Genomic DNA, 19,210 nt, shown 5'->3' on the forward strand with positions numbered 1-19,210 from the left:
GTCTGTTCATGGGTTTGGCTTCAAATCTTTGGCAGATAATCTGTTGTCAGATCTGTTGGTGGAATAGGGCCTTAAGACTGATCAGATATCAATGTGATGGGGAGTGAAGATGGGGCGTCTTCAGGTTTAGTGCCTAGGGCAGCAGCAGCTGTTAATATGGCCCTGGCAATACCCCCTCTCTACACCCCTTTACCATAGATCTGCTCCAGTTTTTACATCAGCAGCCGTCCGGGGTCACCCGTTTCTGGTTACACATAACATGTTGTTTACTATACTCCGCCTTCCCCATACATCCAGACTAGTTTAGTTACCCTATGTATACTCTTCATAAATCTTAGATTTTACATTAGCATAATATCACTACATCATAGGGATAATCTTGTTATGTGGCAGAGGCACTCAAGAGCTCCAGACAAACCCCACATGCCCCTCTTCTAACTATGCCCCAGGTGTTTAGAATATGGGATGAATAATACTCAAACCCACACAAACACTATTGCATATATATGGTCTGGGATGGAGGTAACCATTTGCACTCCCACCACTAGATGTCACTATGTCCTATGTACTTTATGTAACACAGCTGACGGAAGCTAGACAAAAGGGCTAACTGTTTTCTTGATTGACTATATGTTTTATCCTATCATACAAGAGTACCTTATGCTGGGCCCGCCTTTATCTCCTAGCCTTTCAACGTCCTTATTTTTGTCACAAGGGGGGTTTCCCTGAGGGATATATATATATGTATGTGTGTAGTGTGATGGAACACATGGGGAGTAGTTCAGGAGTAGTGAAGTGCAAGGGAGTATTATTTTTCTTGTGTGCCTACCCTAGCTATGCTGGGCTAGTGTCACTTAAGTGAGGCTACAAGAGATGGGGGCCTATGGCTGTATCCATGCTTTCCAGGCAACCTTAGGGCTGTATCCAACTTCTTCAGCCTCCCATATTCAAATGCTGCATGCTCAGGTTTGGACGAACCCGAATGTGCTCAAGGTTCAAGATGTATGAAAACAGCCCCCCTAGTCACCTATAAGTAGTTCCCCTGTAAGTTAAGTCCCACCCATGAGCGAGCCTTGTTCTATTTCTAAAAATAAATGTTGATGGATGATGTTATGTGCTGAGTTTCTCTTCTATCATTATTCATTCTTCCACCACGCCCCATCCATAAACTCCTAAAGATTAATCACAGCTCCTTACGGATATATCCAGAACCACTTTCGTACGTGAGGATTTCTGTAGCTGCTCATAGGTACCAGTTATTTAAGCATTGACGCTCATTTGTAATCTAGATTAATAAAATGTTTATCTCATGCTCGAAATTCACTATTTCATTTATATGACATGCAACGATGACGGCTTACACATGGGATAAAACCACATTCACTATTCCACTCAGGTACACCGCAGCTTTCTTGTATTTACAGAGGTATTAGATACAGCTTTAATATCGTACTTTTATTCTGAGACATGACTGTCCTAAAGGGAACCAGCCTTCAAGACAATGCTATCTAATCTATCACCATCATGTTATAGAGCAGGAAAAACTGAGAAGATTGACACATAACTTTGTGGGAAAAAAATTAATATTACTTGTAACTTGTTGATCAAAATATCTGATTATTCTGTGCTTAGGACTCCAGTGGGCGGCGTCACTCAATGGACTGGACTCCTTAGCATGGAAACACCTAGTTATACTGAAAATTTTCCCATAAAGATATATATCAATCTGCTCAGCTCCTTCCTCTCTATAACATGATGCTGATAGTTTATATAGCTTTTTCATGGTGACAGGTTCCCTTTAAGATACAGGTACAAAGTCTGAGGCTATGCTATTGTTCTGATTCCTGTCGACTACTGTATTTCCCTCCATTGGGAATAACTCAAAGTTCTAAGGATACAATACAAAGTTCATAACAAGGGCCCACCTACCTGTATCATTGACAACACTGATGTCTGTTCATGTGGCACAGGGCACGCTCAGGCACCAGAACCCAGGTACGACTTCTTCTTCTTCTGCAACCCCTATAGCAGGGGTCTTCAACTGGCGGATCCCTGTCCAGCTGTCCGGACCCCTGCTGCAGCTCAGTATACAGGTATACTGCGCTGCTCCCCTCTGCACAGTAACTATGAGCGCTTGTAACGAGCGCTCATAGTTACCGTGCAGTTACAGCACTGACAGAGAGGGAGCCATTGGTTCCCTCCCTGTCAGTCACTCTTGTGGCCGCAGCGGTCACAAGAGCCAGCTCTGTCCTGTCTCTGGTTTCGGCGCTCGAGGGACTTTACTGGAGCGACGGCCCCAGGACAAGGAAAGGGCGGCCTCTTGTGACCACTGCAGTGCGGCCCCATGAGGGGAAGAGAAGAGGAGACGCCCCGACCCAGGTGAGTATAAGTGTTTGTTTTTTTTATGTTATATGCTATATGGGAGGGGGAGCATAGGGGGGCTATATAACTGGGGGAGCACACAGCAGGGGTGCTATATACTACTGGGGGAGCACAGGGGGACTATATACTCCTGGGGGAGCGTACAGGGGGGCTATATACTACTGGGGAGCACAAAGCAGGGGTCTATATACTACTGGGGGAGCACACAGGGGGGTTATATACTACTGGGGAGCACAAAGCGGGGGTCTATAAACTACTAGGGGAGCACACAGCGGGGGGCTATATACTACTGGGGAGCACAAAACGGGGGTCCATATACTACTGGGGGAGCGGACAGGCGGGCTATATGGGAGGGGGAGCACACATGGGGACTACATACTACTGGGGGAGCGCACAGGGGTCTATATACTACTGGGGGAGCACAACGTATTTACTAATGATGTTCAGCTCGGACCTTCACCTGACAATAGACCCCGGTAAGTAGTTGAGTACACCTGCCCTATAGCTATGTTCCTCATACAATCACTGTCTACATGGGTGTTCACATATTCTGAACAGTTAGGATGTTGATGTTGTAGTAAATAGTAAGTTACCTCTTTCCTGACATTTGACAAGTATGTACATCAAGACATTAGGTCCAAGAGCTCAGCCCATTGCATACACAGCAGTTGACAGCTAAAAGCCAAGATTAGACCTCTGTCAAACCAGTGCCCTATATCTACCCTCTGCGACATAATCATGGGTTCCAAGTGATTAAAGTGGCAGCCAGAACCTAGTGAAGGCCTCTAGGCCTACCATCTTGCTGCTCCTAGTAAACCCTGCCTAAATGCAATAGCTTATTCAAGTCCTCTAGCTATAAATTGTAGTAAAAAACTATGAGGGTAAATCGGACCATGTCATTATAGGGTAGAAAATAGAGTGTCTGAGAACAAGGAAAGGTAATACCTTTTCTAATTTCTGAAAACCATAGTTGGTGAACCCCTCCACTGGTATGGATTATCGCAGAGTGGCATAAGGTTTCTACCATCAGAGACCTTGACTATTTGTTTACTTCTCCACAAGATACGTTTTTCCGAGGCCATCCTTTACATCGCTACAACAAAGTAAGTTGCATATTGGAATTCCTAAAGGTCCACCCTAGCCCAAGTCCTAACATATTGAAATTGAGCCACTATACGATAAACTATATGTCAGTAAACCATAAGGTCAGCCCCCCCCTCCAGTTAAGAGCGCAGAAGCATCTCAAACATTTATGTCTGTGGAGGGATCAGAATAATGAATATTTGCTCGTCAATTATAACACGTATATGGGTACGACTAGTGCTAGCAAATTAGCTGAACCGTTCGGGTTTGACATCGTTCTCCAGACCAGAATGTTTAGCATTTAGCGGGAGAAGTTACATGCCACCTCTCCTAGAAAACATGGATACAGCCATAACCATGTTATCCTGGCAACCCAGGAGCATCATCCAACTTTTCCTGCCACTGTGAATCAAATGCAGAGGGCTCACAGTACGTTGCCAAACCCAAACAGTTTGGCAAATTCACTCAACACTACCTGAGACTGATAGTTGGGCCATCTTAGCCCCTATCTTGATAGCAATACTACCTATTTTTGCTAGATGGAGGATCTGGATGAACTGTATCATATGGACTGCACTATAGATGTGTTACATGCCATGTAAGAGTAGAACACTATAAAAGTTGTGTACCAATTATATTAGCTTTTGAATATACATCCCCCAATAATACCGACATGGTCCCAAGATTATCTCTAGGGCTATAGAATCTACACTTGGATAAGAGGGAACAGCTAATGTTATTATAGTACTTTATTGTCCCTGTTTCGTTGTCCTCCTCCAGGCTGTAACTGGGATAAAACTTGTACTATCAAAGCTCATATAAAGATCAGTAGCGGACAGAGGTTGGATTAAGGTGGGAATTCCGTAATTCACAATCTCGTAATTGGCAGAAGAAATCGACTAAAAGAGTCTGCATGAACCTAAGTAAGAGCATTGCAAAATCCTGTGCTAAAGTAGCTTTTTTTCTGTGATTTGATCATTATAAATAACCAGAACTTAGAAAAACTGGAGCACATACATCCATGCCTTAAAAATATCTTGTATCCCATGACAACCCATTTGCGTAAACCGAGGGTGTGTTACCCCTAGCAACCAATCACCGCTCTTCATTTTTCTAGGACAGCTTAAAAAAAATGGAACCTTCTAGTAGGTGTTGTACACTGTAACCTATGTAGCTATGCACCACTTTGTAATAAATGTCCTCCCGCATGATAAAGTGGCCTGTCTGTATGTGCGCCGTGACAATACGCTACACATGCTATTAGGATTTACCCAACAGATGTTGGCAACTTCCTCGGATCCAGGCTGTTATGTCAGCGTTTTACATTGTAAGCACATCGCGGCCGGCTTCCCAAAGGTAGTCTCATTAATAATCCCATTCCACCACATAAATTCCTAATCAGCAATTGCCGAAAATATCATCAGAAATTATATGTTTTCATTCTAGTAATAACAGGTCCAGGGGTCTATTCACAAGGGTCATTGTGATGATTTCGAGGAGTTTTCTTTGACCTGCCTCCGTCTCATCACTATAACTCATCCCCGGAGAGAGATGGTTCATCCCACTATTCCTAAATTCGGTATTTTTTCCGCTGTCAGCATTTCTGCTGTTCATTCATCTTCCTTCCAATTTCGACATTTCGGCTCCAATCCCGTGTTTCACTTTTCTTTCCGTTTGCCTGCAGTCCTGACGTTATTAAATGTATTGATCCCATGTAATGGAGTCTTCACATATGGCAGAAGTGTTTATGGGTCCTATCAAGGCCTTGTTTTATTATGCACTGGTTCCAGGGGGAAACAAGTGTAAGGCTCTGTTCACACCATCATCATGACTTTCATTACATTGGAAGCCATAATATAAGTGTTGGTCTTGTTCTTGTACAAGCACACATACTAGCCATGAGTGATGCTGCTGCAAACATAGAAACTTGTTGGCAGAAAAAGACCACTTGGTCCATCTAGTCTGCCCTTTTAGTAACGTAACATCGAAGTAACAGAAAAGGGTGTCCAGTGCAGGCTTCCAGAACAAAAACCCCTTTAAAGCGAATGTATCATCAGGGACATCACTTTAATTTTTTTATATGAATAGACTGGCGCCGGCAGCCAGACAGTCCTTTATTTTAATTGTGGCCCGGTGCCCGTGCACTGTGCCGGTCTATTTTTGGGCACAGGCCAGGCCTGAAGCACTGGAGACGAGCCCACCTGCCCCCAGTATGACAAAACCCCTCCCCTCTGTGATGCAATTCCATTGATTTAAAGGGATTATCCAGCACTACAAAAACATGGCCACTTTCTTCCAGAGACAGCCCCACTCTGGAAGAATGGAGCTTAATTGCAAACTGCACCTGAACTGGAGACAAGAGTCGTGTTGTCTCTGAAAGAAAGTGGCCATGTTTTTGTAGCACTGGATAAACCCTTTAGTGCTCCAGTGGTTCAGGCCGGGCTGGTGCCCGGGAATAGACAGGCAGCGTGTGCGGGAACAGGTTGCAGTCCAAAAAAAGGTCTATTCATATAAGAAACTTAAAGCAATGTACCTCATGGTACATTCGCTTGAAGCCCTTAATTTAAGACTCCATATGAACTCCAGATTTTAGAATCTATCAAACAAAACTATATATTTTTGAACTCAAAGGCTGGACATCTTTTCTCTTGGATGAACTCCAGTGACTTATAATAGGGTCCTTTGGTTTGTGGTGTGGTGTCTGTCGTCTTGATGTGACGAATAGCAATTTTTCTTCCCATCCTGATAGGACATGGTGTTCCATTGGGGGGCTCTAGGTTTATGGAACCCGACCAGTGAAAAACAATCTGAATTAGATCTAAATCAAACTATAAATACGATTCTTAAAGGTTTCTTCTGCTAATAAACTTTCCATACCAGAATTGATAAGAAACCTGGTAATATATCTGTTTTCATTCTTCAGAACCCTTTCCTCTTCTCCCTTGCCTTCTTAAGGGTATGGTCCCACATTGTAGCTACCACATGTGGACAAACCCACACATGATGGCAAATGCCATATTACAGGTAAAATTGTGCATCTATTGGCCATTGAATGACACCATGATTTTGTCCGCATGCTGTAGCTGTCACCTTACTGCTGTAAAAGTGGCCAAGGCACATTAGATGGAAGTTAAAGGTTGAACTATTATTGAATGAAGGATTATTTTGCAGATTTAACCTACATATATTGGCTTTTACAATTGGTTATACGTGATCAATGACACTGGGCCAACAGTGAGTGATCTATATGGAGATATTCTTCCTTTAACATAATATATTTTGTCCAACTATCAGCCAAAAAGTTCTGTCCAGGCAGTGACTGTCAATGGTTAGTTGGCTAAAACAATAAAACAATTATTTATTGTGAAATTTCACCTCAAATTTTTGCCCAAATTGTCCATTTTCATCACCTTTAAGTTCTGAAGAAGACCTTCTAGACTTATTCATAAACCTAGTTCATTAAATAGTTTTTTGAGCCAAAACTGATTGATGGCCTGCTCTGGGGTGTGGGTACCCTGCCGATCAGCTATTGATGGCCTTTCCTGAGGATAGGCCATCTATCAATTTTGGGCAGAAAACCGATTTAATAGATACATGCATGTACTAAATAATTACCTTTGCTTTACCCACCTAGAACAACAATCTCAGGGGCCAGAATGTCTTGTTTTACAGCAGAGACCCTGCGTTCCCATCCCACACTTTCTCCCCTTTTTATCTACACCAAGTGCACTTTTATGGTGTCGCTGTATTACAAGACAGTGATGTGCACTGGAGATAAGAGAACCTTAAAGGGGTTGTCCGGCGCTAAAAAATTATTCACAGAATAACACACATTACAAAGTTATACAACTTTGTAATGTATGTTATGTCTGTGAATGGCCCCCTTCCCCGTGTCCCACCACCCCCACCCGTGTACCCGGAAGTGTGGTGCGCTATACTCACTTGTCACGTGCCGACCACGGTCTCCGATCCTCAGCAGTGATGTCTTCTTCGGGCGGCCGGCGGATCTTCCCGAGTGCCGGCCGCCCTCTGCAGCGTCATCCGAAGCTCAGCCGCGATTGGCTGAGCATAACTGTGCTCAGCCAGTCGCGGCTGAGTGGCTGATGACGCGTCCACGTCATCAGCTGCTCAGCTGCGATTGGCTGAGCACAGTTATGCTCAGCCAATCTTGGCTGAGCTTCGGATGACGCTGCAGAGGGCGGCCGGCACTCGGGAAGATCCGCCGGCCGCCCGAAGAAGACGTCACTGCTGAGGATCGGAGACCGTGGTCGGCACGTGACAAGTGAGTATAGCGCACCACACTTCCGGGTACATGGGTGGGGGTGGTGGGACACGGGGAAGGGGGCCATTCACAGACATAACATACATTACAAAGTTGTATAACTTTGTAATGTGTGTTTGCAGTGTCCCAGAACATACAGACTATTACTCCTATTATGGCCATTTCTATTGCTGTGTCAATGCCTGTTCTGGTAAGTGTTTGCACTGCAACTGCTGCTGGTTTTCCCCTAGTATTCTCTGGTAATGTGCATTTTCATGTGTATTGTCATGTATTCCTGTGTATTATTACATTGTACAGTGGTATGCAAGGCTGTTGATCACGTGACCTGTAACCATGGTTCCTCCAATGGCCGACTAGCTCTGGCCAGGAGCAACCATGTGACCTCCCACTTCCTCCTAACAAGTTAGTCTTCCCCCTGCTTCCAAGCAAGGAGGATGTGTGTCGTCCCTCTCCTGCCTCAGAGGAGTTGGGCTTCTTCTCTGCAGCCTCTTCACCATAAGAAGAGTGACTGATTCTGCTGCTGTATTCAAGTCTTCGGCTGTATCTGCCTGCTCAAGTGACCGGATTCTTCTCTCTCATCTGGGTGTCATTCCGTTATCTCTCCTCATCGCTGCAAGGATTCACAGCAAGTATTATTCTCAAGCTAATCCACCCAGCAACGCTATTCCTCTCATACTCCTACTCCCATCATCCGGCACGTATTCTCACAGCCTATGCAGCACCACTCCTGCTTTATTTGTCAAAGCCTGCTATATACCCGGTTGCATCCGGACAGAACTGTTGCTACTAGTTACCTCATCTATAATAAAACCGCTGTTACTGAACCCTGGCATTGGTGTCCACTAACTGGTGCCCTGACTAGGTGCAGCGAAGAATCGCATGCCCATCATCACCCGCAGATTCCACAGACCGGCCCTACAGCTGTGCTGCCCTCAGGCCTATACCGTGACAAGTATAACCCCTGCAGCTGCCCCGGTCATTGCCCGCTCATAACACCAGCACTGCGGAAGTGGCCCCCAGGGGCCAGGGCATCGCATGTTATTCTGTGAATAATTTTTTAGCGCCGGACAACCCCTTTAAAGGGGTTATCCAGCACTACAAAAACATGGCCACTTTTCCCCCTCTCTTGTCTCCAGTTCAGGTGTGGTTTGCAATTAAGCTCTATTCACTTCAATGGAACTGAGTTTGAAACCCCACCCAATCTGGAGACAAAAATGGGGGGGGGGGGAGTGGCCAAGTTTTTATAGCGCTGGATAACCCCTTTAAAGGGATACTCCAGCAGGGGGGACATTTTTTTCCTGGGACTGGGGATGAGGTGGCTGAGGGAAACGACGTCCACTCACCTCCCTGGTTCCAGCGGCGGGTCCCGTATCGCGGCGTTCCGGTTCCCGACCGCTTCCTGGTGTCTGACGCGGGCCTGAGACGATACGTCTCAGGTCCGCTCAGCTAGTCAGTGACAGGATCTGAGCGGACTTGAAACGGATCCCGCCTCCGTCACTGACTTGCTGAGTGGACCTATGACGTCACATCTCGGGCCCGCGTCAGACACCAGGAAGCGGCCAGGGACCGGAGCACCGCGATGCAGGACTCGCTGCTGGAACCGGGGAGGTGAGTGGGCGTCGTTTCCCTCAGCCACCTCCTCTCCGGTGTCAGGAAAAAAATGCCCCCCCCCACACTGGACTACCCCTTTAAGCACGTTCAGGTTCATCCTGACTCAGGCGTGTAACATTTGATTACCGGTGGCTGAAGCCTAGGGAGTCCTGGAAAACATGGATACAGCCTATGACCGGCTGTTGTATCCACGTTTTTCAGGCAGCCATAGGGCTGCATCCATCTACTTTAGTAGAGATGAGCGCAGCTTGAATTTGAATTTGAATACCAGCAACTGAAGAGTTTGGATGCAGCAATAGGCCATGTCCATGTTTTCCAGGACTCCCTAGGGCAGTGTCCAACTTCTGCCACTGGTATTTAAGTGGTGAACGACTCTAGCATGGCCCATCACTTTTCTTCAGCCACCATCAAAAGCTGCTCACTCTGGTTCGGATGAACCCAAACGTGCTCCAGGTTCTGTAATGTGCATCTATAGTCACCATCTTGCCCAGATCTTACACAGGGTAGATAGCATCATAACAGTACACAAACTGAAGCTTGAGGACTGAACAGCTGCAAACACATCTGGCAGAAGAGGTTATATAAGGACAGACAGACAGTGATCTGCTCAGTTTCTATACAGGGAAGACCCCAGGTATACTCAGATACTCCACCCTCTTCATCCCTTGGAAATACTAGACGAGGATAATGATGCATCAGCACAAACCTGCAGCGTAGATAGCTGGCGCGTCTCTCTAAATGATGACTGACATAGCGTTGTGCGATTATATTACACATACTGCAGCACTATAACATGGTGTTTTCATAAAGCAAGACAATAAATGTATCTACATCAATGCTAATGAGGATTGCAGAACAAAGTACCATCTTGGGCGGAGGTCCTCCCTAGCAGATCGTTCTTGTTCTACCTATACGTCTTTTTATCCAGACAGATAATGGCTCCTAATTGCGTCTTTTAATGAATCATTTACTTATGATAACTTTCCGTTCTCAGCTCAAGAAAGTCTCCATATAATTCACCCTGTTAATATTGCATGGCTTAAACACTTAGGGTTTCCTCACTTATTTTCAGGACATCTTGGTATGTTACAGACGCTATGTTAACATTCAGCATCCTGACCAGTTTTCTGCAAATTTTGGTAATTTACCTAAATGTCTGGCCAACAGGTTATCTGGCTCGCCCCTGTGGTTGTACATAGAGACCACGTGGACAACACTATCTCCGCTACCATCTTCATAAGTCAGACGAGGCATGGGGGTGCCTTACTATACTTCTTATCATTCAAAGCATTCGATAAGATGTCCTGGTGGTTCCTGGTTGTGATGAGCGAATATCCCAATGTTCAGTTCCGGTTTTTGTTCGCTGAACAGTCATGAACAAATAAGGAACATTTTATAGAAGCGTGCGTTTCGGTGCGTATAGATTATCAGGTGCAAAAAGTAAAATATGTAATAGTGGAGCAATTATAAGGTGCATGGCATTGGCGTATCTTTTATTCGCCCATCCATATATACACAATGTACATGTATCACATAATATGTGCAAGGAATGCTAGGGCGCAGCGTACAGTCAGCTCAGCAAGTCAAGATTTCCCAGAAGGCCCCCCCTTGTGGCCTTGGAGAACTCAAATACATTGTGAAGATAATGGACAGGATGGACTATGATGGACATCTGGTCACTACAGGGTTAAGAAATGAATCCTTATAGTGCTAAAACGCTGGATTCTGTCACCCTTCCTACACTGACAATTTCACAACGTTCTAAGCCCTACTCTGTCAGCTCTCCCTCCCTACACTGACAATTTCACAACGTTCTAAGCCCTACTCTGTCAGCTCTCCCTCTCTACACTGACAATTTCACAAGGTTCTAAGCCCTACTCTGTCAGCTCTCCCTCCCTACACTGACAACTGCACAAAGTTCTAAGCCCTTCTCGATCAGCTCTCCCTCCCTACACTGACAATTTCACAACGTTCTTAGCCTTACTCGGTCAGCTCTCCCTCCCTACACTAACTACCACTGTGAATATTGCTGCCTAACTAAATTCAGATGCTGTTCCTGCTCGTTTCACTCTCCCTACTGAACGGCGCAAGAATCAGGAAAGACTGAGAAAATTCACCTCAGCGTCGCGTTTTTATAGCATGTACGTAACGTAGGTAATCACGCTAACTGTACAGCCAATCACAGTAATGCCAGTATTGAACATGGCTCCTACATTACCTGATGTACCCTTACTTCCCCACACGTTCGATGACTCTTTCAAATTGGTGGGAGGAAACGTGCACAGTTGTGTACATGGCGAGATAAATGTTTTCATGTTAGAAAAAGATCGTTATAACCATTCCGATCATTGAACAAATTGTGATCGGCGAAAACTGACCATTAGCAGCATGTTCATACGACCATATGGCCACTTATGAACATGTTCGCTCATCATTAGTTCCTGGCAGTCTCTTTAAAACGAGACCAATTCTTTATATAGCGCTGTAAGTTATACAGTACTAGACCAGGCAAATAGTTTTTTTTCTGACCGATTTAGCACAAACAATGGTACCTGCCAGTGCCTCTTATTGTAGATCCTCAACGTAGACCACTTGGCTACACCCCTACTCGCTAACCCAGATATTATGGGTAAAAAGGTTGGACAAAATCATTACAATCTTGCGCTCTATGTTGTATAACCAGTTATTCTGTGTCTCTGCATCGCCTTCCATTCCTTGGAAATTTGATAGGGTCAGCCTCCTCAAGCAACATTATAAAATCTTTACTGGAGACTTCCGTTCACAACGATGCCTTTAAATAGTGTTTCTTATCTGGGAATTCAGATCCTGGCAGCCTGGCTACACCTTCTTTTCCTTGATCTCCAGCTGTGGAGGCGAAGAGTTGCAGAACTATGCAAGCATATAAATGTGCTAAAAATGGACAATTTGCCTCGATTTTTTTATCTGTTCCAGACTGCATCTTTATACCCATCTGTTAAAAGGGGTAGTTCACTCAAAAAATATAAGTGCCAGAGATGTGTAATTTATTTCTTTTAAGAAATCTCAAGTCTTCCAGTACTTATCAGCTGCTGTATGTCCTGAAGGAAGTGGTGTATTCTTTCCAGTCTGAGACATTGCTCTCTGCTGCCACCTCTGTCCATGACAGGAACTGTCCAGAACAGTAGCAAATCTCCATAGAAAACTTCTCCTGCTCTCCAGACTGGAAAGAATACACCACTTCCAGCTGCTAAGTACTGTAAGACTTGAGATTTTTTTAATAGAAGTAATTTTCAAATCTCTGGCACTTTCTGATTTCAAAGATTTTTTTGAGGGGGGAACTACCCCTTTAAGAATCTAAAGAAATATTTACCAAATTTATTTGGATAAATAAGCTGGGCAAACTAGTTCTGACTGGGGCCGATCATTGGGTAAATGACCGTTCCTAGGAACACTTATTGCCGACTATCGTCCCATGTAAATAGACCAGCTAGCCAATGAACAAGCAGCTGATTAGACCTTTTGTGCAATCCATTCAATTCATCACTTTGGGAGCCTCATCAATTAATCTTGCCTTGTGATGGCACAAAAAATGAGCGCCGATCGCAGAGTTTGGCACTTACTTTCCGTAGCTCACGACCCATGTAAAGGATCTTAAATCGTAACCATTAGATGGAGCAGGGCATTCTGACCTCAAACGCTGTTAAACGTTGTGTGTAAACCTAGCCTAAGATTGGACCAATGTTTGTAATGTAATATACTGTACACTCACCAACATGTGCTTCTACAAAGTAAGCCGTACCGTATACCCTTTATCAGTATAAGGCTATGTTGCCACTTCAGGAACATATCGGGGACGGCGGCCGTCTTGTGCCATAGACAACTGTTAATAACGACCATGATTATTTAACGAGACGGCTGCGTTTGCCTGATATGTTCCCAAAGTGGGAGCATACCCTAAAGAAAGAGCTGCTTTTTTGCCTTTATATAATTATAAAATCTCCATAAAAACGGATAATACATCAACTCTTTTGTCACCCTGATTTTCCCTTCATTGTACTCACCCCGTGCCGACAACTTCTTGGTATTTATGATCTTGGCTGCATATTCGTGCCCTGTGCAAAGCTTCACACATCTTCTGACCACCGAGAATGCGCCCCTACAAATAAGAAACAGATGGTTAAGCATCTACTCTCTTAAGGCCCTATTACATACACGGATACATCTGACAAATTATTGAAGCCAAAGCCAAGAATGGATTTAAGAGAGGACAAATCTTACGCCGAGGAGAAGGCACAGATTCGCCCGTTCTTTGTGCCGTATCCCCCAGTTTTTCCAATGTAAAGATGGTCAGAAAAGCAGACTTGTCTTCTCCATCGACTGTCACAGATTTGCAGTCTCTCCTGTAGTTCAAAAGTTATCCCCACAGAAAGTTGCAACAGCAACTGGGAACGTTCCCTGTGATGCACAGCAATTTGACATGTTCAATGTGTTGTCCCTGGTGCTGAATACAGAGCCAGAGGGCCTGGATCCAATCATTATTGCATTATTATTGCACCTTTCTGTGCTGATAACTTTTAAACCACAAGAGATATTGCAAATCTGATTAATTTGCTGGAAAAACTTGCCCTTGCTCCAATATGGTGGCTTTCAAGATGGCGGCCATGTTCTGGACATAGCCTAAAAGATAGGCCTCCTATCTGTATACTTTTAATAGTAATTTATTTATACTGTGTATTGAATAAAATCAACTGTTCTTTTTTATATATTATGTTTAACTTTTCTAAAGGTTCATTGTCTTTTGTTTGTCTTAATATTACATACTTGCCTATTCATTTGAATAGTCATTTTCTAAGGCTAGGTTCACACTTGGGGTACTCTATTGGCGGCTTCCCTCACAGATTCCATCAAAAATACTGAACAAACTAGCAAAGCATACTCCACTGTCCAGTAAAATGCCAGACACCATGCTAAAAACCTAATGGACCCCATTTAGGTTAGTGGGGTCCACCAGGTGCCCTGCATGCAACAAAGATCTGCTGGTGCGATTTTTTTCTTTTTTCATTCTTCTGCTCCAAAAAAAGAACAGAACAATGGTGTGACCAGCCTACTATTACATATGTGACTATTCACAACATTCCTAGGCAATATGCAGGGTGATTCAGCTGCCGAACCCCTAGTGATTTCTTTTTTTATTCTTGAACAATCATTTCCAGGTAATGTTCCTACGAAAACATTCCATAGAAAGTCACATTGTAGTATTACACGTGAAAACTATGATTACTAGTATTTTACATGCAATTTGGTGCTTAGCAACGTTTCATATTAAATTCAATAGAATTTTTTATTTATAAAATGGTAAAATTGCAATAAACACTTTTTTTTTTTTTTTTTTTTTAAGAAAATGCTGCATGCCCCCAAAAAACACACAATACAACATCTATCAATTACACAGCTAAAACCTTAAAACGGAATACTAGAGCTGTAAAAAAAAAAAAAAAATATATATATATATATATATATATATATATATATATATTATATATATATATTAAAACCTGACTATTTTAGATATATAGATTCCACCATCATTGGTCAAATTTTATGTTTATAAAAAAAAAACATCAATCTCACAGAGCTGATTCTTTGTATTTATTGTCTATGCACCCCCCCCCCCCCCTTCTTTAAGAGCTAGTACATAGGGAAGTTGATGTCTCCATCATCTGTTATTAAATGCCCCATACATCATGACTTACTTTACTAGTTTATGTTGTGTTTTATGGTGATTTATATGTGAACCTTGATGAGGAGCTGTGACCTCTCCTATCAGATGTTGGTTAGTCTCGAAGCAAATAAGGACATTTTACCAGAAGGGTCCCAAGACAATCCTAGTTACAGATCAATTCCGCTTGCCATTCCTGTTTAGTCAGGGATATGAATATAAGGGAGCAGATGGACAGAGCTGCCCCATTACTAAGTAAACAATCCTCTGTCAATACAAAGCTACAATGACATGGTAGAGCTTTCTTCATGTGTCGATCCTGGCTATAGATGATTACTACCCATCTGTCTCTTTTACACCCAGTTCTTGTTGTCCTTCTCTTCTTTTTACGATATCCTTTTTATCTGATCTATAGCAATCTGTGTAGATATTCTCTACTGGTGGCTTCCTTATCGGTCTCTCTGGCTCCCATTGGTATAAGCGCTAGTTTGCATTTTGTCCAGTAAAGAATATTTCTATCAAGATATTCAGACATCTGCAGGATGCATTGATTACAGTCCAACTCCAATGGCCGTCAGTTATTGAAGGTGTTTGGCTACCATTGCCTTGTTGGCGGCACTCCACCGGTCAGTGACTGCTGAACTATCTTTTGTATAGCTCATCAGTACTGATGAGCAAAGAGGCCAAACTGTTTCGGTTTGGCAACATTTTCCAAACCCGAACGCTCAGAATTTGACTCTACATGGCTACAGCCCTAAGGAGTCCTGGAAAACATGGATACAGCCTGCAGCCATTGGAGTCAAATTCTGAGTACTTGAGTTTGGAGAACATTGTTGAACCCAAAAAGTTCGGCAATTTTGACTGGAAAACCCCTTTAAAGTGAGCTGCAGCCACCCAGTTCCACCAGAGCTTAAGGCCCTATTCCACGGGTCGTTTAGAGGGAGCAATATCGTTCGTATTCGGCCGATAACGGCCGCTACGAACGATATTCGTCCCGTGGAATAGAGTGCAACGATCAGCCGACATCGTTCATGTCGGCTGATCGTTGCAGTCGCTTGTTTTTCAACATGTTGAAAAACAAGCGACTGATATAGCAGCGATCTGCTGCCGTCGCTCCGTTGAATAGGACCGTCGGCAGCAGATGCTGCTATATCCTATGGGCTGCCCGGACGATCGGCGATCCCCCGGGCAGCCCCCCCAGCAGCTCCCCGCCGCCCCTCCCGCACTCACCCGCTCGCTGACGCCGCGTTGAATAGCGGCGGCAGCGAGCGGGGAACGAGGAGCAAACGAGCGCTAATAGCACTCGTTTGCTCCTACAAACGACTCGTGGAATAGGGGCATTAGTCTTTTGGTAGAGTTTCGGCTGTTAGCACCTGCTGATTATCCCATGGATAGACCATAATTGATTTTTCAATTGGACCTTTCAGCAAGAAAACAGTGGTGTAAAGCAGATCATGGCCACATAAGGCTGATCATTGGGATTCTGGATATACCTTTCTATGTCTATGGTCCAGCACTGAGATATAAGCCTTTTTGTTAATATGTCAATGATGTTGTTATATCTCATTGGTGTAAAGGACTATGGAGACAAAAAATGGTATGCCAGGAATCATCACATGAGAAGCCCTATCTGGCCATGGGCTTATTCATACTGCAGTTTCCCTGCTGTCAGGTCCTCTTTAACTATCCTTAAAATGGGATGTCATTGGGCTGATTATGTTTTATGCCATAAATGCTTCACTGTGTGCACATTCGGCAATGTAAGAATATGAAGTTCAGAGGTTGCATTTGCCTCTTAGACCTAATGTCTGAATTGGCCAGATGGTTCCTTTGCCAAGAGGACTCTAGTACAATAGGTGTTCGACAGGTTTTGCTTAAAGGCCTAGGAACTTCATAGTACCTAGAAACACCTTCGGGTCATGATATAAATAGAAGGGAAAAAGTTTCTGCAGGGTTCCTATAGAAATAAGTAGGCTGGTCTATATATAGCATAAAGTCTACAGACTTCCTGTGCAGAATATGGATCTCAGTTTTATCTGAGACACCTAAAATAAACAAGATATGTTCCCAGCAACACAGTACCAGTTATTATAACCAGTGGTATCCATTATAAAATGTTGTTTTTATATTCAGGTTATACCAACCTATAATATTGACCCTACGTCAAGGATGGGGAACCTTCGGCCCTTGAGCTGTTGTGAAACTACAATTCCCATCATATCTGGACAGCCAGACAATAGGGAACCTACAGCTGTTGCAAAACTACAGTTTCCATAATGAAACTGTAGTTTTGCAACAGCTGTAGGTTCCCCATCCCTGCCCTACCTGAACTGTTTCTACCACTAAATCAAAAGAGTAAAAATTATTAATGTTTTCCTCCTAATCCTCTTGTCTGGTGACCCTTATATAACATTATATTGCTGTTCAGTTCGGCTAATAACAGGGTGACTTTATGTCAAGTTCCATTTATTTTTATTAGTGAATGGTAATCACCATTAAAAGAATAATATTTTAGTAGTGGCCCTGGCAGCGGATTTCAACTAGAAGTACAAGCACCATTGGGGGGTACTTTGAGCTATACATAGGGATAACTCTGACATTCCATCCAACATGGCTAATCTTGGATGTTGGCGGGTCTTAGAGAAGCACTCTCCCCCCTTTTTTGTATTTGCTGTTCAGAAGTAGAGTGGCAGATCACTGCCTTTCTATGCTGTGTTGTTTCCCGATTCAGCGATCGTTCTGGTCTCGCTGTGGGATGGTGTGACTGTGCCCCTGACCGTCTTCTATGCTGAGCTTCTCTGGACCAGGAAATAACTCTTTGTCCTAATGGGGATAATCTTTTATCAGATCCATTCCTTGTATAGGAGGCCTGTAGACTCTGTGCTAACCTTGTGAGAGTTTCTCTTAGAAAGAGAAAGAGTTACATAGTTATATTTCAGACAGTTTCATTGTACTAAGCATAGAAAACGGTCAGAGGAGCACTCTCATCATCCCACAGCGGGATCGGAACGACCTCTGAAACAGGAAACAATGTGGTGTAGGGAGGCAGTGATCAGCCAGGGTAAGTGTGACACCTTATTCCGAGATGATCGAATTTATGGTAAATTCGGGCAAACCCAAACCTTTGTCTGTTGGTTAACACTACTTGGAAAAGATGGATTAGATACAGCTCGAGGAGACCTATGACTGTCATCCTGGACTTTTACCGTGTTGCGCACTAAGGCTGGGTTCACACTACATAAAACACCGGCCGTTCTGTGACAGAACAGGTCACAGAACAGCCGGTGTTACTGAAGATCATCCCGGCTGGTACTGCAGTACCGGCTGGATGATCTCCATTCCTGGTGAATTCGGATGGAATCCCGGCTAGAGCGTATACTATCCAATACAATTTATGTTTTGTGTAAATCATGGCCGTTGTTGCAAAGTGCAACAATGGCCGTGATTTATGCAAAACATTCGTTGTGTGAACATAACCTAAAGCAATAAACACCCGAGCCGTCAGGTTTGGGTTCAACCGAATTTGCTGTTAGTTCACTCTTCAAATTTGCTGTAAGTTCACTCCCAGGCAGTAAATAAAAAAGTTGAGTGCTTCTATAAACTTGTAAAAATTTCATCCAGGTATTGGTAAGTGAAGACCATCTCTACCTGCCTATCCCAGATATGTGGGTGCCATATTGCAGCTCTGCCCCCATTTTATACACAAGACCAATGGACAAGAGTAGCACCAGCAGAAGACACTACTAAATGGAAATCCTCTGTGTTACCTTAACCCTATAGGATATTTATATTATAACATTGTTTATTGTGTGAAAGAAAGATGCTTCATCAGTATCAGGAAGGATTCTTTGCAGTAATTGCTATCAAGGTAATGCTCTGCCACAAGAGAATGTCCACATTGTGTGCTAGTTGGTTCCCGGAAACTTTTCGACTGTCTTTGGAAATAGCACTTTTTGGCATCAAAATGGAGTTTCTATTAGTTTCAGAGAAGCAGATGGCTTAGGGACTCATTTTTTTGCATTTAGTTTTACAGTTTGTGTTCTTGCACTAGTTTGTATTTGACTATTATCAAAGCCAGTTTTTATTTATTTATTCATCTTCATCTGTTCTTTCAATGCTCTATGTTAATAGGTATTAGGTAGCGTTGAGCGGTC

At 43.6% G+C, this 19,210-nt stretch overlaps 1 protein-coding gene and 1 long non-coding RNA gene across 10 annotated transcripts in view; one reads left to right on the top strand and one right to left on the bottom strand.

Annotated features, from left to right (window-relative positions):
• Positions 1-19,210, bottom strand: part of CAMK2B (calcium/calmodulin dependent protein kinase II beta) — a 120,445-nt gene that overhangs the window by 95,967 nt on the left and 5,268 nt on the right. For all 9 annotated transcript variants that reach the window (XM_069944031.1, XM_069944012.1, XM_069944006.1 and 6 more), the window contains exon 2: positions 13,399-13,493. In XM_069944031.1, the coding sequence (XP_069800132.1) occupies positions 13,399-13,493 (95 nt within the window). The remainder of the gene's footprint in view (positions 1-13,398; positions 13,494-19,210) is intronic.
• LOC138766460 (uncharacterized) overlaps positions 1-19,210 on the top strand; it is a 109,875-nt gene that overhangs the window by 83,961 nt on the left and 6,704 nt on the right. The gene's annotated exons all lie outside the window — the stretch shown is intronic.

This window comes from Dendropsophus ebraccatus, chromosome 1, assembly GCF_027789765.1.
Source record: "Dendropsophus ebraccatus isolate aDenEbr1 chromosome 1, aDenEbr1.pat, whole genome shotgun sequence".
Lineage (NCBI taxonomy): Eukaryota > Metazoa > Chordata > Amphibia > Anura > Hylidae > Dendropsophus > Dendropsophus ebraccatus.